Source organism: Fusarium phalaenopsidis (assembly GCF_050370095.1).
Source record: "Fusarium phalaenopsidis strain FUZ10S chromosome Unknown contig_32292, whole genome shotgun sequence".
Classification (NCBI taxonomy): domain Eukaryota; kingdom Fungi; phylum Ascomycota; class Sordariomycetes; order Hypocreales; family Nectriaceae; genus Fusarium; species Fusarium phalaenopsidis.
Window position 1 is genome coordinate 1,877,701 of NW_028145410.1, and position 21,876 is coordinate 1,899,576.

General features: G+C 54.8%; 3 protein-coding genes across 3 annotated transcripts; 2 read left to right on the forward strand and 1 right to left on the reverse strand.

The window, feature by feature from the left end:
* Positions 1-4,285: 4,285 nt before the first annotated feature.
* On the forward strand, positions 4,286-5,329 carry LRP88_04876 (P-loop containing nucleoside triphosphate hydrolase protein; the record flags this gene model as incomplete). Its single annotated transcript, XM_083241442.1, has 4 exons — positions 4,286-4,522; positions 4,627-4,649; positions 4,729-4,757; positions 4,818-5,329. The coding sequence occupies 4 exons, from the start codon at positions 4,286-4,288 to the stop codon at positions 5,327-5,329; spliced, it is 801 nt and encodes a 266-aa protein (XP_083102590.1).
* A 1,477-nt stretch (positions 5,330-6,806) lies between these two features.
* On the reverse strand, positions 6,807-7,877 carry LRP88_04877 (uncharacterized protein; the record flags this gene model as incomplete). Its single annotated transcript, XM_083241443.1, has 1 exon — positions 6,807-7,877. One exon carries the CDS (start codon positions 7,875-7,877, stop codon positions 6,807-6,809), a length of 1,071 nt encoding a protein of 356 aa, XP_083102591.1.
* Positions 7,878-17,437: 9,560 nt separating this feature from the next.
* LRP88_04878 (uncharacterized protein) lies at positions 17,438-19,264 on the forward strand (the record flags this gene model as incomplete). Its single annotated transcript, XM_083241444.1, has 1 exon — positions 17,438-19,264. One exon carries the CDS (start codon positions 17,438-17,440, stop codon positions 19,262-19,264), a length of 1,827 nt encoding a protein of 608 aa, XP_083102592.1.
* Positions 19,265-21,876: the final 2,612 nt, after the last annotated feature.

Consider the following 21,876-nt stretch of genomic DNA (forward strand, 5'->3'; position numbering starts at 1 on the left):
GCTTGCAGCTTCTTGCAGGCACAGCTCCTCATGGATGCACCAGCTACTTTAGCCGGTGCAGGTACGAAGTGTAGCCCCAAGGATCTTCCTAGTTTCGACTGCCGAAACGATGCTGTACGTTATGCCACGAGGCTGTACGTCAGCTGCAACGGGGGAGCTCGTTTCGCATCTCCGGAGAAGCAGATAAATCATCATGCATCCTTCGCCGACCACAGATGGAGGCGCAAGATGATGAAAAAAATTTGCCAACGTGCGCACGAACCAGAGAGATTGGGTCTTGGGATGAAAAAGCACCTGCCAGCATGGATACCCAGCGTTGCTTTCTTGTGGTCTCTTCTCTCACACGCCTTCGCCCTTTGCTTTCTTTTCTTTTGTAGAGCTCCTCCATAATCTCTTCCATCTCATTCTGAGAGATTCTCGTGCAGTTGGTCGTACAGTAGCGCGGGATCGGGCACAAGTAAGGCAAAAAAGTTGACGCTGTCATGATAGAGATGAGACATCAAGAAATATGACATGAGATCAGATTCAGATACAGCCAGCCATTCATCGCCCATGACGTTCAATCTGGGTCCGTGAAATATTCCGAGCCAGATACGGGAAGGCACGTACCGAGGGGCACCTCCCTCCCGTCGGGCAGTTTTTACGTGAGCCTCGAAGCAAAGGCCAACCGATGGCAATCAACGGAAGGACCACTACAGATGGGATGGCAGAATAGACTCGGTCGTCCCGAGCTCAGCACGTGGCAGCTCCTGCCTTGAATCATCCATCTCTCTTCTCCATCCATCCGTCAGGCCTCAGTCCAGCGTCCAGCGTCAATACCAAAGAAGCAAGGGTGTCATCATCAGCCAGAGCAGCTTCATCATCACCGCCAACTTCAGTCTTCAGATGATATTGATTGCATCCACCTGCAAATACTGCTGCAGCAGCAGCAACGGCCATGGCGGTGACATCAGTACTTGGCCCCAGCGCCCCAGCCCAGTCCAACCCAACGAATGGATCTGCCCGGGTCCAGCGGAGGCAAGCCAGCCTCTCCCGCATTCCTTGGGTGTGTGAGTTATTCCTTGAGGCCTTGAGATGCACCCTATCCTGACGTACGTCTGCTCAGCTTCATCCCCCCTCCAAAGGCCAGCCCGGAGGCGGCTCATGATCGATCGAAAAGCCGCCGCCTCCGTCCCAGTCCCAAGGTTCAGGTCCTCCGAGCAGTGGGGATGGGGACTCGCGAATTTGGAGTAGAATCATGAGCCCCCGGCCGCTACTCACGAATCACTGTCACGCTCCTTCCGCGGCAGCAACCCTCCGAGCCCCGTCCCCTGCCCCGAAGCTCCGAGTGGCCTCCCCGGAGCCTTACCGACTCCTCCCACGCCTCTCCAACGCTCCAATCCAGACCACAGGAAGGCCCTGTCAGCTTTCTGTCCAGTCTCGGTTCTCCAGTCCCCACCAGGTGGTCCTGTTCTGCTGCCCCGCTGTCGTCCGCTGTAGCTCCAGGGCTGTCGCCCGTCATCCGCCGTATCGTTGCCCGCTGCCCCTAGCTCCCCTCTAGCCCAGCCTCCAGGGCCAATAGTGTGCCATGTTCAACCATGGTACTGGGAGCCCTCCCAAGCTACTGGGGACAGGAGCTCCAGGCCGGTGAAAGAGGCACGAGAGAGGACAGCAAATAGCGGCGTCACTTTTGCATGGAATGGTTCTATTCGACAGGGAATGGGTCGTTCTGAGCATTGCTCTGCTGCATGTCTTCGCTCCGGAAGCACACGCCTCTGGATATCCAAGGGCGCAATGCGTCGAATCGACCACAAGAGGGTGTTGGCTTTGGCATTGGCGTTGCTGGACGGAGCACACCCACTGACATCAACGCTGACATCCAAGACAGACATCCATCCAGGAACGTTGCACAGCGGCGGGAGGGGGGCACTGGAGCTCGCGCCGCTCGCTGGGCCCTCTGCCTGCTGGGTCTCCAGGCCTCATCAGGCACCCTTGTACGAGTACTGGCCGAGAACTTGGGTCTCCATCCGCGTATCCATGCTAGCACAGCCTGGCTCGCATCTGACTTGAATGCCTTGGGACACCCTGGCACCGAGTTCGTCGCTCTGTTGCCTTGATCATGTGTCGTGGCCAGTCGGCGATGCTAAATGCATGCTAAATGCATCTTTCAGGGACCAAAAAGCTCGTGAGAGTCAACTTGACCCGGCGCGGCAGAGCCAAGCGGCCAGCCAACCATATCCGGTAGCCAGCTTGTCCCGAGAAGGCCCCCCCGTACCCTGGTGCGGGATCCTCTTTTTTTGCCCTTTGCTATGACCGTGCTTTTTTGCTCTCTTGTCTCTCCTGTCCGTGTTACTGATTGCCAATTCCTGACAAGGAGGGGTTCTGGCTGGTAACTGGTTGCTGACTCTGGTCTTGGGAATCTTCCCTTGCGGCGCTGAAGTGGCCCCCCGGCTGTTTCGCCTCTAGCAGCCCCATTCAGCATCCTCTTCTCCGTCTATCTGGACTCGGCCTCGGATCCTCCTCAGTTTCTTTTTCGATTTCATCCACTCACTCTCATCTGCCGGTGTCGTGAATCACAAGCTCCCTTCACCCCTGTCACCCCCGTACGTTGGGTGGTGCATATCCCTCCATTGCCTCTTGTTCCTTTTCCCTACACTTTCGGGTTCTGTTCTCTCACGCCCCATCCCATCTATAAGAGACACCCCGGCTGGTTTTGCTTTTCCTCTTGCTCCCGGTTTTTTCACAACTGGTGTGCTTCATACTTTCTCATTTCTCATCTTGCAGGTCTCAGCCGCATTGCGTCCGTCGCCCGTTGATGTTATAAGTGGCTCTATCCGTCTTGTCTCGGTTGCGGATGTTGCAAATGATATAACTCTGGTCGGCATAAGATCTACGTCTTCCCCCCAACAGCAACCATCATATCTTCCCCCTCGGCTGTCAATCATCCATTCAGTACACCTCTGCGGCATTCATATCGGACGACACCTGTCATCGGTCGTCTTCAACTCGTCTCAGCCTCAGCCCAGTGCAGTCCAGCCCGATCCAGCCCGGCCCCGGACTCTTTTTTAAAGTCGTGCTTTGGATTCACGCCAGTTCTAGAACGCCGAAACCAGACTTGACAAGCATTTCACGCCAACCCTTTTAGCACTACAATTTTTGGGATCCGCTAAAACAAAACCACCATCTTTTCCCCATCCCTGGTCCCCTCACCATCCATCACATCACTCACAAACTCGCGGCCGCCCACGCCCAGCACAGGAGGAGAAGAGGAGGCGTCTACGCAAATATTTGCTTACCCTGGGTGGCTTCATCATCTTCTGCCTTGCTCCCCGCTTCCCCCAGAAATCTCGAGCTAGCCGCCACGGGCGCATCCCAAATTCCCGGTCCTGGGACCAGACGACAAACTCAATTTCAGGCATCCCATCCCAAATCCCGGCGGCGGCCTTGTTTGGTCTTAGTTGCCCAGTCTTCTCTTGTCTCCCCTCTTCTGTCGGACTCTTTTTTCCCTCGTCCGTCCCCTCCCCGCGGCGGTTGATTTCTCACCCTTCCTTCAAGTTCAACAACCCGGCCCTTCACTCCCTTGGTTGCGTTGTCGCCCTTTTGGCGTCGCAAGCCTCTCACCGTCTGTGTCGTGTCGCCCTTCTGTGCCGCGCAACTCATCGACCCTGTGTATCACGCCGTGAAACTCGCCCTCGAGTCTCGATTCCTATCCGGTGTCTCATTCCTCAACGCTCACAGCATCTCCCTCGCTCGGCTGTCCCTCGCTTGTCACCAACCGATCGACCGACATTCGGGCTACTAGTGCCTTACTTTTTTCCCTTACCTGGTCTCCTCGCTCACGCTCACACCCACGTATACCAACCGGGATCCAATTTTTCAAACCAGGAGGAAGACGGAACGTTGTCCAGTCCACATCGACACTGACGGCGCCGCTATATTCATCATCATCATCTTTAACCGTCACATTTGCGGTCGCCTCTGTTAGGCACACGCTCGCTCATCACACATCTCAGTCTCGTCGCCATCATGCCGCGACACTATCATTACCAGCCCAGGTAGAGGCACCCTGGTCTCCGCTCATGGCGCAAACTCATCGCTGACTCTTTTTTTTTTTTCTCTCTCAGCCGCGAACTCCATGTGGTAGTACTGGGAGCAGGTTCGTCAATGCCCAACATTGCTTTTGCTGCTGCTTCGCCTCTTCTCCCTCAACCTGTGCGCTTGTTGGCTGACTCGTTGGTTCCCCTTTGACAGGAGGCGTGGGCAAGAGTTGTTTGACTGGTGAGTTGTCCCCTCCCCCCCATGTCCCATGTTCCATGTCCTACATGCTGCGCTGTGCTGTGCTCGCTGCGATGCGCTGTGTGCGCGTCCCACCGTTGCACGTTGCATCCACAACACATCCTACGACGCAATCCATCCGAACGTTCGTCTTCTGTTGCGGCGGCACCAGGCTCATGCGAGAACAGCCCAGTTCGTGCACAACGAGTGGATCGAGAGCTATGATCCCACCATCGAAGACTCATATCGCACACAGCTTCAGGTTGATGTAAGTGCAGTCAGTCCCAGTCGGCGGAAGCCAATCCGCTAGCATGCGGTGCGCGCTCTCCGGTGCTGCCACTTGACCCCCCTTGACTGACTCGTTCGTGCCAGGGGCGCCAAGTTGTTCTCGAAATGTGAGTTGGGCCTTGGTTCTCCCGCCCTTTGCAGGGAAAATCCACATGTGGAAGTGGTTGGCACTGACTCGATGTCTAGCCTCGATACAGCGGGGACCGAGCAGTTCGGTAGGTCCTTCATGGCCCAGCAACTCCCACACCATGACCCTCGTACTGATGATGGTCCAGTCGCCATGAGGGATCTCTACATGAAGACCGGACAAGGCTTTCTCCTCGTTTTCAGCATCACCTCTTCATCGTCGCTAAGCGAACTAGCTGGCTTGCGTGAGGAGATTATCCGGATCAAGGACGATGCGAATGTACCCATCGTGATTGTGGGAAACAAGGCCGATCTGGAGGAGAATCGAGCTGTGCCCCGAGCCAAGGGTTTCTCCATCTCGCAACGATGGGGCGCGCCCTACTACGAGGCTAGCGCTAGGACGAGGAGTGAGTTTGCCCGTCCGTCCGCGGCCATTACAATCATGGCCACACGACGCTATGGCCGCATCCGGACTAACAGACGTGTAGCCAACGTTGAAGAAGTCTTTATCGATCTTTGCAGGCAGATGCTCCGCAAGGACGACGAGCAGAGCGCCAGCATGGAGGCAGATGAAGGCTACAAGTACGACCACGGTCGAAGTTCGCACAAGCGTCACCGTCGCCGACGAAGAAAGGACTCGCCACGATGCGCTATACTGTGAACGAATCTCCCCTCCAACCGATTGATGACCACAGGATGGCATCAAGACGACACCACCCTGCTTCTTGCTTCAACTTTTTTTTTAGGACCATGGCTTTTTGCCTTCTTTTTTGCACCTTCTAACGAATTGCTTTATGGGACACGGCCAGCAAAAACAACAACTCACAACAGCCAAGACGAACGAATGATTGATTGATTGATTATTGAAAGGGATTTTGAAGGGCCTCGCGGTCCAATGCGAAACAACGAGGCTCGATGGAGCGCGCGACTGGTCAAGGCGCGGAATGACCCAATATGCATTCTGGAGCGAGACCGAGGCGTATAGACGGCATGCATAACGCATCTCACGCATTCTTCATCAAGCCATGGGCTACTTTTACCTGTCCTCTCGGGGAGGGCAGCACTCTCGAGCTCATCTTTTGTATATGCACACAACGGCGCCGGCGGTGTTTGGATAACTCTCGACCTGGGATATAAGGTCTGAATGTGGAATTTCTTTTTTTTACTTCTTGAATGACGGGAGCATCTTGCTGTAGCCCTAAAGGAAAGGGGCTTTGCCATCAGGGGCGAGGAGAATGGATCACGACTCGACACATTTAGACGGGCGCTAGAATGAGTGAGCATGATAATATGATGTTTGACGACGATGCTTGACGACGCTTTGATCAGGCCACTTTCTTTCTGATGATGTCTGCCAAGATGTACTACTATATGCCACACGGCGTCTCTTGTGACTACTATCGCCACACGCCAAGAGAGCTTAATTACCGAGCTTGGTGTTCAGTGCGCAACCTGGGGATGGGACGAGGACCTTGTCGCTTGACGGTAAGGGGACCGTCTTCCCTTCATGCCATTCTCCAGGTTTGTCTTTTGCCATGTGTCAGTATTGCTTGCTATCGATGCAAGCCACTCAAGACAAGCAACCGCGTCTTGGGCATCAATGGATACAAACTTGGCTGGTTGCTCTAACTAGGCAATGGCGGGATTGCATAAAAAAGACACCCCCTTGGCTTTTGTTTACTCTTGCATTGTTGCGGTTATCTCATCTTGTGGTGGACGGAAGATAGATGGTCTCAAGATACCCAGGGGATCACCTGGCCTAGTTATTCTGCCATGTCCAGCATCTATGCATGACACATGAACAGTTCAAGTGAAAAATACGGCAGCCCGATTTACACAATATGTGGCCTTAAACTCTTTTATTCCGGTAGCCAAGGGCTCTCTACCGACTCATGTCCTCGGTCCGAGTTATGTTCACAGCTCCTCCCTCACCCTAGAGCCACCCATGGCTCGTTTTGTCCATCGTTCAGTTGCCACAACTTCTCTCTAAAGACTCCGTTTTCGCCTAACTTTGTCGTATATGCCAACTCATAGCCATCAAATCGGCATGCTAACCAAGGCTTACCAAACTGTGCTCGCTTGCGTGGAACAACATCGTGAAAACCAAACTATGCCAACTTCTCAACCAAGCCTAAGCCTCACTTGCGTCGGAAGATGCCCCAAATATCACTCAGTACTCCGAACCACCCCTTGATCTTCTCAGCCGCGTTGAGCAGCAGCACGAAGCGCTTGACAAAGGCGTCGGCGTTGGAATAGTCCTCAGCATAGCACTCCCACACGGCCCTCCCCTTGCCGCCACCCTCGATCTCACCGACAACCATGAGCTCGTCCTCGTCCTCGACAACCTTGACGTCGACGGTTCGAAGCTTGGGCCCAACACAGAGGGCGCGGCCCTTGACAGCCTCGTCGGCGACGAGCCGGGTGGCAGCGTCGATGACATCTTCAATCTCTGCGCCGCCTGCCGTGCCTGAGAGGAACATGGCTTCAACCTCGGGCTTGAGCATGTTGGACTTGGAGGTGTAGTAGGGGGCAATCATGTTGACGCGGATGCCCTGTCGCCAGGAAGTAGCACGCAGAGTGCGGAACAGACCGAGGATCGCATGCTTGCTCATGGTGTAGTAGCACTGGCCCGGGAAGGGGCACAGAGAGGCAAGGGAGCCGATGAGGAGGAGACAGCGGTCACGGCCTTCGGACACCTCGTTCTTGGGGAGCCAGTAGAAGGCGAGGTGAGTAGTGTAGGTGGCTCCTACAATATTGACATCAAAGGTAGCCATGTTGGGCTTGGGGATTCGGCCGTCCTTAAGGACCGGAGCCTCAAACTTCATCGAGTGACCAGGGAGGATGATGCCGGCGTTGGGGACGACGACGTCGATGCCACCATGGGGGCTCACACGGACGGCCGTCTCAAAGAGGCTGACCTGGGACTCCCAGTCGGTGACATCGCAGTGCTGAAAGGCAAAGGTCGAGTCGGGGTATGAGGTCCTCAGAGCGGCGACGAGGTCCTCGCCGGCAGCGTCAGCGACATCGCCAATGACGACGTGGGCGCCATGCGAGGCCCATTCACGGACCATGTGAGCACCGAGGCCATTGGCGCCGCCCGTGATGAGGATGGTCTTGCCCTTGAGAGTAGCCGGATCGTAGGGCTTGCTCACATCGATGGGCGGTGACTGACGGATGAGGGCGGTGATGTCTCTCTTTTCGGTGGCCATTTTGACGATTGAGTTGTTGACTAGGCTGAGTTGGTGCCGACTGAATCAAGTGCCGTGTCTCGGAGGTTATCAATCTGTAGGTAGACAGACAGACAGACATGCATGAAACGCTTTGCTGGCTGCCAACTCAACATGTCAGTGGAAAGGAAGCCGTTTCACCAAAAATACTCTTCCCCAACCAATCCAATCCACTTGTGGAGTCTCTTGAGCCCTTCAGCTGGCCTCTCCAGGGTCCAGCCAGCCATGTCTGGTCTCTCACCTGGTCTAGTCGTCGTAGTGACCCGATAAATTAACTTGAGCGGGTCGCATCTGCCAGTTGAGCTCGTGTTTCGTATCCACTCTCTGGGCTGAGAGCGAGCGAGAGGGCGCTTTGACGATTGAGTTGATTTGAGTGCCGAGAGCCAAGATGCGATGCGTGCAGATGGCGGAGGTTGCAAAGTCCAGGTTGCTTGCGCGTAAAAATATTTTTGTGGCGAGGCTGATTATGCACGCCTGCATGCGACTTGCCTGCCTGTTTGCCTTGGCTGTTTGTTTGTGTGTTGATAGTGAATCATTGTCGGTTCCTCAATGATCTCATCTCGTTTCAACTCATCTGATCTGATCTGATTAGTGAGTGTCATTCACTGTAACCAGTAACAACTTCAACTCGGCTCTACCAAGTTGAAGCCACAACCACAACGCAGACTCACAATGTCATGGATCTCACTCGATATTAGGGTTATGCCACTTAGCACCAAATCACCGAACCTTCTTTAGATAGATCTCTCCTCAACCCAATTTCACAAAAAAGTCCCTCCAGGGACCGTCTATCTCACCATCGTGGAAATAGCCCCAAAGACGATGGAGAGGCCGCCATAGCACCTAAACAATAGGTAAGCTTCCCTCGATGGCGTACAATGCACAACTTGCTGACAACTACTATCAGCCTCCTCAGCCTAGAAATTCAGTCGCGTAGTCGCGTCGCTCGGCTTTGACTTCTCCATGCCCAGTGTGTCGTTACAACTGTTGACTCCCATTCTCGGAACTTGCGGTCCCTCGACATGGCTTGACCATGTATCCGTGCTGCCGACTGAGATTCCATCCATGTGAACCTTGGTTGACGCAAGTGAGCCATCTCAACAACCATGGCAGACGGCATCAGATGCAGCTAGGATCCCAGGCGAGATGCATCGTACCTAGCCGAGCCTTTATGCCGTGTCAGCAAAGCAGCCCCGGTCAGGCGACCGGCGATCTTGCATAATATACTTTGAGATAACTGCATTGATCCAGACTCAACATCTCGGCCGGGCGAAGGAGATCTTCGTCGAGATGCCCAGATACGGATGCCACGCTTGGAAGGGTGTCGCTGTCAGCACGTAGCTCAGGGACCTACATCCCCGCCGTCTTGAATTCATCATGCAGATGGCCAAAGCCAATGGCTCTCAACAACCCTTGCTTCGCTTGCCAAAGAAATCCCCTACGTGGTCGGCTGATTGATTGGTGGCTGCTAGCAAAAGAAACCTGTCTTCATGTGAGCAGCAACCAGTCTCTCATTGACGCCGGGAACGGCCCGACCACGACAACCCTCGACGGTCCGGGACCGAAGACTGACCCCTCGCTCACCCAGAGACCTCTCTTTTGCACCGCCCAGAGCCACCGACTTGATGGTATGTGGGGAATCTCGCTGAGAGCCATCGCAGGTCTGGTCTTTGTTTACAAGCCCTGTCCTGGCCCCCATGTCATGGGTCGCCTTGTCGGGTAATGGGCATTTGAACAACCCGATGCTAGCGCAACTCTTCTTGTCAATGCCCTTCCATCGCCCCTAGACCCAAGTGCCGCTGCCCAACACTCGAGGCCGCCCGTATACTGTATCCAAGCCAAGGTGAACCGGCTTAGGAGCCTCGATCTGATGCGGCTCGGGACGGGAACGTGGTTTCCTAGTACAGCGGTATCGTCTGTGGCGATTCGGACATAGGTATCTCGTGTGCACATAGAAGAGAATGCCGTGCTCCAAATCTTCCGAGACAACTGGAGCAAGGTCCGTCCCCGCCTACGGTACGGTGCGGTAGAGGAAAGAGACGGTATTGTCTCAGCCCTCAGAGGCCGTCTCAGCCCTCAAGGGCCGGGCGGGCGTTGCTAGTCCTCAACGGCCGGCAGACGGCGGCGTCGAGTCGAGGTCGGATGAGGGATGGGGGACGGGGAACGGGGCATGGCAACGAGATTAGATACGTCACATGAGGGCAACAGAATGGGGGAAAGCGCTGATCACTTTGTCTAGAATCACCGTCCAAGTCCCAGCCCCAGGGAGCGTGGCTGATGTGGCCCAAGGTGTAGGATTCCAGCACGCCTTTTCATGCTGCCACATCCAATCTCGGTAGGTCAGGCCCAGCGGAATTCGGGCTTGAGGTTGGCATCGGTTGAAGAAACAAGCTCAAGCCAAACAAGGGAAGAAAAAACGGCCTTGGAGGGGGAGGCTCTGATGCGATGGCTCCCGTCGACGAGGAGGTGCGCAGACGCTGGTCTGGCATTGGGCCATCTTGATCTGCCCAGCACCAGTGCTTACTCCCCGACACTGAAGCTTTGGCCATGTCCCCCGGTCCCAGAAGCCTCCAACTTTGGGAAAACAAGACGGCACCAGCGATGCCGGGGAAGTGACGGGGCCCTCGAGGCACAGCTTCCGGCGGCCAACAGGCTGGGTTACCGGGGCCCGTTTTCGCGGACGGTGGGCCATGTCCCCTGAAGCTCGTGCGTGCACTCATGTCTCTGTGACCTCACTCGTGGGCCGCGGCGTTGGGCCCACCGCGTTGGTGTCAAGTGCCACACCAGGGGATCCTTGAAGGATTAAAGAGGTGGGCAGGGGGACTCAACTCCCGAGGCTGAAGGGCCATGAGGTCAGTGGCCAATCGTCCACCGTCAATGAGCCATGATAAGCCGCCTGGAACCAGTCAGGCCCGTGCAGTCGAGCTACGCACGCTGGGCTGAAGACCAAGAGCAAACTGACGGCCTCGCTCTACCGTTTTGTCTTGGTGTTCCATCACCTTGGAGCTGGACCGACTAAGCTCGAGCTAGCCCTCTCCCAACGTGCTGGTGGCTGTGGAACCCGGCCTTGTGCCTAGCGAGAATCGCGCCTCCGGCTCCAATCCGCAATCTTGGATTCACGTGGTGCCGTTAGACCACATGCTGCCACATGTTGTGCTTTGCATCCCGCAATCAGGGAGGGCAGCAATCAACGAATCCCTCCCAAACCGATCCCACGTCCGCCGCCGATGGTGCCTAGCTGAGATGTGACCAAGCCTCGACAATGGAGCGACCACATCGACAAGCGCAGTTGGGGCTGCTTGTGGAGAGATCGGCGGAGGCCAAGAGACCGTTGGCGTTGCTGATCTGTGCTTAGTGACGTGAACCGGCTGCTTCGTTAGCTGTTGTTGCGCCCTCCATCCCCTCAGCCTTGGTGAGAAACATCGACACTCCTTCTCCTTACAAAGCAATTCCAATCAGCCGAACAACACGTCGCATGGTAGACAATACCACCACCAGACTCACAAGCTCACAAGGGCTTGTCACACACGTTCCCTCGCGAACCAATCAGAAGGCTGCCGCAGGGAAGCGGAACGTTCTGCCGGCCAAACCTTTTCAAAGTGTTTGGGGTCTCGCCAGTCCAATCGGGATCAAGCATTGACGACCCAAACGGGGTTTGGAGGACGAGACAAGCAGGGTAGTAGTCCGGCAGCACGGAACGCCAAACTCCAAAACTCAGGGTCTGTTTGCTGAACCCTCGACAGATCGGCGCGAACAAGCACATCCATCCAAGGCAAGCCGAGAACACAAGCCGGTTCTGCGTAGGAGGCAAACATGTCTCCTGCACTCGGCTGTGCCGGAGGGCAGCCTCATCCATCTCCCCAGGCTGGCCTGAGATGTTGGAGAGAGAGACGCGAGATAATACTGCTCTTTCATCAATATCCAGCATTCTTCGTGAACATGGATCAAAGATCCCTGCATCTCGGCTCTGTTAGCAAAGAAAACAAGTCGCTTTCGATTTCCTTCTGACATGCCCTGTTGGATACAAGCGAGGCTGTTTCAACTTCAGTCCTGGCCAAGTGGCTCCGTTTTTAGAAAAGTCAGTATCCCGGCAGGGCTGAGGTGTCAACGTCCCTGAGCCACCACCGTTAGCAATCGAAACTCTACTGAGGCGTGCGTGTGCCGACATATCCTATCGAGTTGGGTTGGCCTCCGGTCCTGCTGACTAGACTATCAAGAGAGAGAGAGAAAGGATGACGATGGATTGACGGGACCTCGCATCTCCCAAGCCCCGCTATGTGGCACGTCCCACAATGAAGGATACCTCCAATCCAGCGGCAGATTGCAATCCCGGTGAGATCGATGTAGGGGAGGATGGTGAGACGAAAATGACAACCATCAGGCATGCCAACGGAGAAGAGTAAAGGGAGGGAGGAACATGAACAGGAGGGCACACATGGCTGTCACGTGCGTAATCCAACGCTGAGTCGTACCAAAAGTCCCTGTTTGACAACCAGAGGAGGACCTGGCATGGTTTGAGTTCGTTGCCCAGTGTCCAAGTTGACTGACGTGTGCCAGTCTTCGTTTGTTGAGGGTCTACAGCCCAGATATAGATTTGCAACTCCTCGTCACTGTGCTGGCAATCCGTAACATCTGTGCGACTTGTATAGGGATGAGACAAACCTGGACAAGGCACACATCGGGAGACTGAGGCCGAACAGGACCCCTCAAGGATGAAGAATGTAGCAGGGCAGTTGTTCAAGCCACAACCCGCAGGTTACCTGACCCATCTCCAAACGGGTTCCCCCGTTGGTACACCATCCCATGGCGCTGGCTTCGAAACTTGATCACCGGCACTGCAGTTCTCGGATATGCAGAGCTGCTGGTGTTCGGTTTCATGTCGTCTTCGGCGGGTGCCCTCGCTAGCGCGCACCAGGGTCCCATCTCCCCAAATGTCCGTCGGCGCCTGTGGGCCGGCTTTTGGGCCTGTGGATGCAGGCGGCCCGTTCGATCGATCCGAAGTCCAGTGATCTGGAAAGTGCTTTGCCCACATGCGAGCGAGGGGGGCAGTGTGTCTCGCTTGAGTCTCATTTCGTCACCTTGTCCTCTCCTGTTGACGCTGGATGGATTGCGAGACATGCTCGTTCATATCAGAAGCAAATATGGCCAGCATCTTGGACCCAATAGGATGGACCAACCGAGAAACGGAGCCACACTCGCCAAGTGTACTCGCTTCACACAACCTTCGCCCGCGACGTCCGAGGGTTGATGTTGCTTTGTCGTCGAATCTAGCTTGCTTTGTTTTCGGAGACTGGGCGGTAGCAGCTCTCAACGACACCATCATGACGGCCGGGTTGGCATGAATACTACCCTTCCGCCCATGTGGGAGCTCACTTGCCTAACGGAGACGCACCAGTTCAGAGCACCAAGAAAAAAAAAGGTGCAATGAGGCTGTCTGTTGGTTTGATTGACAGGGCCAGGGGAAAGCAGGGAGGGAGTCTTGATACCCCTGCCGCCAAACACTGCATGGTTGTTCACCGGTTGCCCACACCCCTCCTCTTACGTGCTGCCCACTGCCCATGGCCACAGCCCTGGGAGGTCTAGCCTGCCTGACAGGACACCTTGGAGAATCCTGTGCATTTCGCGACGACGTGAAGGCAGGCTCCTGGAACATGGGGGGAGACGTGGCTCCTGTCGGAGACAACACGCCCCGACCGAGAACGAGCATGTCATGTCGAGAGCAAGGCCCTCTCCGAGTGCTTGTTGCTTGACGGGCCGACGACATGGTTCTGGGGGTTGTTGGGACCGTGGTTCCAAGGTTTCGCATCAGGTGTAATAGAGTCTGTCCCTTGAGGAAGAAATCCCTGTTCATATTCGATGTCGGGTGCCGATGTTGCGTCGCAGCTCACTTGGTTGCCATGAAACTGCCCTCATGAAGTCAGTGGGGGAGGTCGATGCTTGCAAGATCAAGCTCTGCACTGCACGCACCTTGCGGCGGATCCATTATTAAGGTGGTCGACTCGCAGGTGATGTTGTGGCTGCTGCACGGAAAGGACCCGGACGGCATGATTCAGCAGCCAAAGCCACAGACGGGTTGACGATGATGATGACGACGGTGAAGACTTTTTTGTCCGCTGTGGCCTACGGGAAGGCAAGGCAAGGTTGCTCGAAAGGTTGAATTAAAGTCTACGCCTGGACCCCTTGGTTTCAGTCTGAGGCGAAGGCGCAGTTGGAAATGGCGATACGGATGGATGGCGGGCGGGCATGAAGCTGCAGCACGCACGGCAATTCATTTGTAGAGGGGCCGCTGATCAAGCAACAGCCATGGGCGAGCTACAGTGCCTGCCTTATCCCTACCCCTCCCTCCTTCCTCATCAATTCTACGGAGTTAGGCAAAGACCAATCAGAGCCAAGGATCGCTCCAACATCACGTCCGGCTTGTCATGGAAGAGAAGAAAGGAAGGAATAGATCACTAGTGTCAAAATCGTGATTCTACAATGAATACCCTGCTTTGCTATCAAGATAGACTCTGATAAGTCGGAAAACTAGCCAGTAGAGATTTCCATTATTGCTGTCCAGTGTCGTTTTTCTCTTGAAGCAATGGTGCAACATGGAAAGCAGTCTGGCCGTTGTTAATAGCAAGCACTATCTCTCCACTCGGATTGTTTTCTGTCCACCATCGCCAGATTCAGGGACGGGAAGAAGGTACGGCAGATACTCTGAGAGCCCCCCAGCCCCAATAACCACTCATTGACGGCCATTGATCTTACATTGACTTATGTTACGCTTCTCCCATCGACTGTTGGCTCACGAGACGTAATCTGGGCCCATCTTCACATCGGTATCGCGGACGGTCGGCGACTCGGTCGATTTATCTGGGAGCCCCTCGATTAAGCGGTCATGTTGGCTTTGGTTGGGGCATGCCATCCATCACAGATTGCATCAGTGTGCTGGACTGGACGCTTCCCCTCCCCCATACTTGGTCTGCAATTTGCTTCTTTGATGCCTGTTAGCGTTGGTCTCCCTGTTTAGTGCCCAGTCTACCGTTTCCGCCCTTGGACAAATCATGAGCTTTCCCAGGCAAGCCAAGGGCCATCAAACGCCAGCCAGCCGGCTCTCTCATTTTTGACTTTCCACTATTCGAGATGCGATGGCGTCCGATTGGCACGATAGCGCTGGGGACTGAACAAACGACCTCGACACCAAATTTGCGCCCACGCCCCATCTGAGCCCAGGTTTCCACACCACCTTTCCCCCTGCCCTGCCCGCCGAGTCTGAGCTGCCCCTCGTCTCTAGGTTCTCTTTTTGTCCGAGGTCATTTGAAAGGAAAGATTTCCTTCGCGGAGAGGGAACCTCCAAGCACGAGCCACACATGAGGTGACGATGGCGGGGAAATCGATGAGTAACTTGCGTCCCTGGCACGATGCTGCACCTGGAGCTGTACCGTACCAGTGCAGCACGCAGCCCAGCCCAGCCTCATCTGCACTGGATCTCCTCTCTGGAGCTTGTTTCCCTTTTGACAGCATCACCTATCCTCTGTGGGCCGGCCTCATCTCTCGATTTGAGTTTTCAGAGAGCTCTATTTAAGGGCCAGCGCGGTCTAAGATTTTCCTGCTCCGCAGCCAAGGCACTTGAACGCTTAGAAGCTCTGAGAGCACAAAGCAGAAGTGGAAAGTGCTGTCATCCAAAGCAACGCACCTGGACCATTTCAGGAACCGCTTGGGGGAAAGGAAACACAAGCAAAACCTTCTTCTATCCATCACCTCCAGCATCTACAGCATCTACAGCATCTCCAGCAACACTACGACGTAGCACTTCATCTAACAATAGCATCCGTCCTTCGGGCTAGAGAGCCCACCATCATCCCGGCGCACTCAACGCTACCCTTTTCGGTCCAAGCTCCCTGGAGCCCCTTCATCCCCGGTCGCCGCGTTCACTAGCATCAGAGTCAGTGCCTTGCCCATGTACCTAGGCCGCGCTGACCGAGCACAGAGCAGATCCAAGCATCGATCAGGTCTGGTAGCCCAGGGACATCCGGGACGTAGGTACCCAATTAACCACGAGGTCGACCCAGCGATCCAGGACCTGGCGGAGGCCCAAGATACGAAGTCGATCCGCGACGGACCCAGGCCAGGCCCAGGCCAGACGGAGCTCACTTCATCAGCAGCTTGACTGAGTACCTGATCATATCCATCCACGCCGCCGCACGCACTGGCACTGGCGATTGTCGCGGCCGCTGCCCCCCGCTGTCACCCTCTCTCACGCAGTAAGTTCTCACACATCCATAAAGCTATCACACACCTCATTCACTCCCCAAGCTACCCTCCCACACCACCCATCTTCATTCTCCATTCCCATTCCCATTGCCCATTCATTCCCCTTCTCCTCCCTCCCTTTCCCCCTCCTTCCCTCCACCCATCTGCATCGTGCAAGAGGAACCTGGCATCCACACACGCGCGAGAGCTCAAGCTTGGAGACGCTCACACAGGCGCAATCTTGCCTTGCCAGATTGATTATCTGCCCGCCCAGTTACTGTTCCTACCTGGTTGGCAATCTGCTGTCCATCCCGTCCCTCTGACACGCCGGCCACCAACTCTTCTTCCTCTACTCTCCCTCCTACACGAGCCGTTGACTCCCTCGCTTCATTCGGGCACTAAGGTAGAACCCCCGTGTTACCCTCCGGCGCATCTCCGTCACATACCAGCCATCCTGGCGTTCGGAACAGCCATACCTCCTCCCACACAGCCCTGGGTCTCTCAAGCCCTTGGGTTCTTCCTCGATCCGCTATAGACACACTACGGAGCACACTGCCGCTACCGTTGCTTTCACTTCCCCTGCTGGAGTCGGCTCTGGCGCGCCCCTACATTAACTACAACGGCCCCCCCTCCCCCCCCATTTCCTGCATCGTTCATCATCTCCATCCACGGGACATTCATTTCACCTTGCACCACACTCGCCCGCTGCGACAAGCTGTCGCACTCCTTACGACGCCATTTTCATTGCGCATTTTGGCTGTCGTCTTGCTAATTCCGCATTGCTTTGTGGCATCTCAGTTATTCTTCTCTTGCAACCATACTCGACAATTTTCAACTATTTGGATTCTCATCTATCCTCCTCACTAGACCCGACGCGCGCGACTTCATCCGCGCACTTTCTCGCCCCTTGCTTGTCACCTCAATCCAGATTTGCGCCAAATCACGACCGCGTCTCAGTACTGGCATCTATACTAGCACTCGATCGCCACTTGCATCTCTCGCTCATGTCGACGTTGACCCGTCTCGAACCTCTCGAACCGTGTTGCGACAACAAAAGCGACTGCGACTACGACCGCGATCGCGACCAATCCCCATCTAATATATCTCCACGATCGTCGCATCCGCTTGACCCCAGATCCTCCACCACCAGCGAATTAGAGTCTGTTCCAGCGCATGCAACCGCATATCGGGCGATGACAGAACTATCCGGCGCGACAACAGCTGCGTCTCCAACGACCAGCCAGCCCAGCCGCGCGACTCCTTTCTCAGCAGCCTACCCATCTGCGAACACCCCCGCCGATTCCGTCATGACTCTGGCCTCGCCATTCGGCCTGTCCAGCGCTGCTGGACAGTCGACAACCTTGAGCTACTTCCAGTCTGTGGCATCGTCGTCATTCTATGCATCCAGTATGCGCGACGCGCCGAGATCTGGGAGCGCCCACTTCCCTCGCCCGACCTCGCCCTTGTATCCCGTCTTGATCCGCCGCTTGCCCCTCAATACCACGAAGGACTCGGTGCGACTCATGGCTGTCTTCTCCCAACAACTAGTAGATATCGAGCTACTCCCCCACGATCAGTCCAAGGATCCCGGCTTCATCTCAGCAGTCTTGCAATTCCGATCCGCAGGGGGTGCTTACGAAGCGCAGAAGATGCTACATGGGCGCACAATCGCCGACGATGCCGAGTTGATTGTTGAGCTTTTGCCTTCTAATAGCCCAGGGTCTTCCCGACAATATACAACCGAGACGGCCTCAAATGCCTCGAGTTTGACGCCATCTGCTACCCCATCCTCTTCAACGTCCGGGCCTAGGCAAATTTCGCGCATCAACGGTGTCTTTTCCCCAGTCGAGACCCTCCCACCTCCGCCAAATGGTTTATATACCGGGCACGAACTGCCAAACCCAGACACGAGCATCGTTTACCAGAATCTCTTCTCTCCCCAATCGCCAATCGGTAACCATGTTACGGAGCGCGGCCGAATATCAGGAAAGACGCTAATTGCCAACGATTCTGGTGACGACGAGGATACAAACGTTATCTTGAAGGACCCCATTGCTTACGCCGAGTACACTGATGGGCCAAGGAGAAAAACAGACCCAGCCATTCCTGTCCAAGCCATGAGTGCACTCTCGATCAACACCAAGAACACGACACCATCGGGACCATCGTCTCTGCCTCCGCATATGGGTGTCATGTCACCACAGTCGTTCCAAACCATGAGCCCGCCACAGCATAGGCCACACTTCCCACCGGTCAATCCCGCCGATCAGAACCCTCCTTGCAATACTCTTTACGTTGGCAACCTCCCTATTGACACCTCAGAAGAAGAGCTTAAGGCCCTCTTCATTAAGCAACGTGGATACAAACGTCTCTGTTTCCGTACCAAGGCCAACGGACCAATGTGTTTCGTCGAGTTCGAAGAGGTATCGTTCGCCACAAAAGCGCTGCACGATCTGTATGGACACCCGCTCCACAATAGCGTCAAGGGTGGGATTCGATTGAGCTTTTCCAAAAACCCCCTCGGTGTGCGGTCAAACCCGAATCCTAATCACGCAAACGGTGGCGCGCCAGGCGGAATGAACGCAGTCATGTCTGCTTCGGTCAACGGCTTCGCAGCAGCTCACAGGCCTCCTCCAGGACTCGCTGCTCCCCCTGGCCTAGGGGGCGGCCGTCAACAGCATTATGGGCCAGGGGGTTCACAGGGGGGCCCCCAAGGTGCAGGATTCCCAAACTCTGGCAATTTCAACCGGAATGCCAACATGTATGCGTACAACGGCCATGTTGGCGGTCAGCCTAACGGGGCCAATCCGATGTATTCGTACAATGGCCATGTTGGTATCGAGTCCGGCGGCATGAATCATGTCAACGGGGTCAACCCGATGTATGCGTACAACGGCTATGAGCCCAGAGCCGTGAACGGAGCCAACTCGATGTATGCGTACAACGGCCACTCTAGCCCAGATCTCAGCAACCTCAACGCCGTCAACGGTACCAACTCGATCTATGGGTTTAGCAACGGTCAAACTGGCGCCGACCCAAGTGACATCAGCCTAATCAATGGTGTCAACGCTGTGAACGGCTCAAAGTCGGTCATGCTGGCCAAAATGTCGCATCCATTCAACCCGAGAAGGTAGGAGCGGTTGTTTTATGTGTGATGAAGGATCCTATGCTTGTTTTGCCCTTGTTTTCTTTTCGACATTCACGATTCACCATGGTACGGAGTATTATTTGCATGTTGGTGTTGTTTTTACATTTGAATGATTCCCCTTCAGCGTTACTTTTGGATTGGTTTGGCCAAGACCAAGCCGGACTGCTCTCGGTCTCTCTGCATTATTCATAAATGGCGTTTTCTCTTGGTTTATCATGGATACATCGGATTTGAAGCTTCCTGGCGTTTTCTGTCACTATCGAGCAAGGCGCACTGGCAGTTGGGTGTCTAATTCTGGCGCCATCGGTCTCGCCTACAGCAGAAGTACGACACATTCCGTTATTGCGAGAGACTGGACGCTCGGCTTGGGATTCGTCGTGGGGGCCGGCTACACATATTCATTTGGTTGGGCTCGGTGCTTGCGGCAGGCAAAAGGAATGCATAGAAGCCTGAGCTCGCCACCTGCTAGAGTTGCGCATCTGGTTCTATTCATTGGAGTTCTTTCGAATTGCATTTGTCTTTGGCATGGGCATTGGGGGAAAGATCCAAAAACCAAAAATCGACGGGGGAAAAGCGTACTCGTCTCACAGCACAGCAAACTACGGCGCGGAAGAAGGGGTATGAGGAGGGAGGGGCTGGATTGCCCGAACTCGCCTCACTTGGTCACAGATCGGAGTTTTCTGGCATGATACGGAAATGGTGGAAATGGCAGAGCATGGGAAGAAATAGGAGCGGCCGTCCCGCGTCATTTGCATTCAAGGGAGGTAACGGTCATGGGAACGAACGAGTACACGAGAACATGGATTCAACACACAAGCCCCGACAATCATGGGGGACCCAAACAGGTCGCATCTACACGGAGCAGGCTTTCCTTTCATTCCTGGGCAACCAGCACCGGATGGCGTTGGATCATTCTCTTGAGAGATATTGCAAGCATGGTTTATGCATGCATTTATGGGACAATGAAAGGCAAGGGTTGGGTGCTGCTAGGTTCATGACATCTCTGGAAGAAACAAGACGGGATAGGATAGGATGGGATTGGACTCGGATTGGATGATATGGGTGTTTGGCAGCGCAAGAAGGTTATGCAGATTATGGCGTTTCTATTTCTCTATCTGTCTTGTCTTGCATTGCTGCGGTGGATTGCTTTAGTTTTTTTCACCTTGTCTTTGAGGGGGTTTCCATTCGACTTCATCGATGTCTGGGGGCGTTGAATGCTTACCGCGGATGGGTTGGATCCCTCCTCCAAGTCATTTCTTCTCACATCGGTTACGGCTTTGGTTTCAATTATATAGAGCTATTGCATTGGCAGGTAGATGTGACTACTTAGTCTCTATCACCTGCCCAAGTAGCAGACATCAAAGGAAGCATTGTTTTTGGTATAAAGCTGATACCCCCTGTCCGTGAAATGCTATTCATCTGTACATTGCATCCTATAAGCTGTCCTTTCCAAGGTTGGATAGGTCTGATTGACCGACTTGTTGAGCAGACTCATCTCTAACACGAGTATATCAGTCCCTCCGCAACAGCCCCCCCGCTTGGCAAAGGGAGGAATGCAAGTTGGCCTTTCGAGCCTTGAGTAGTCTTGGCAGTCGGGCTATTGAACTAGGTCTGAGTGGCAGGGCGGCAAGCAGGGCTCTGGCTATTATCGAGGACCTCGGAGTAGGGTGCCAGTGATATCTGAGGCGCCAGGCAGGTCGGTCAGGTGCATGTTTATGCATCCATACCTACTCGGAGATGCGGACAGTTCCTTTTGTAGCTACAGGTTGCAGCGTATTTTAGGTATAGGCGATTGGCTCGGGCCTCCTTGGCAAGGATGATATGGTAGAGTAGCAATTCCCAACAGAGCGTTCTGAAGCTGATGATATCCTCAGAAGAATATGCAAGTGGTGAATGCATCAAGTCATGTCGGCGACATCATGTGCATGTCTGTCAGCATCACCGGTGAGCCTCTTGGACGTGGACTACAGCATGAAGGGTAAAAAGAGCTGGCAGGGTAGCATTGGGCGGCTTGACACCTCGCCCATCTCATCTGATGCCTCGGGTCGTAGCACAAGAATGCATCGCATCGGGGCGCGTCGAGCCGAAGCGCTTGTGCCACGCACCGTTCCATCACATTCCGGAAACCGGTGACGGGAGAGATGGTTATACGGCTTCAGAGGCAGCTAGCTATACTACACCCAGGTTCGCGGGCCTGGGGTGGGCTGAGGGTGGGATGGACAGGGGAGGGGAAGGGGGGGCTTTGATGATGCCAGTCATGGTGTTGTGCGACGACGGGGGCGAAGGGAATGAGGCAGGCATGTCATGTGGGATGCCGCCAAGGGGGGGGGCACCTTCAGGGGAGGGTGTGTTGCGAGGGCTTCACAGGGGTTGTGATGCAGGGGTGGTGATTTCTAGGTTGAGAGAGATGCATCGGAGGAGTGGCTGTTGGAGGTTTGGTCTCGTTGTGACGGAGGAGGCTCGGTGTACTTTGTGATTCGACCTGTCTCTTATTTTATTGAACTTGGTGGGATCATACGTTTTGAGGAAGAGAGAATCTGAGCGTAGGTTATCGTGGGGGGAAATCTCATGCAGCTGGGTGTCAATATGATGGTGTTG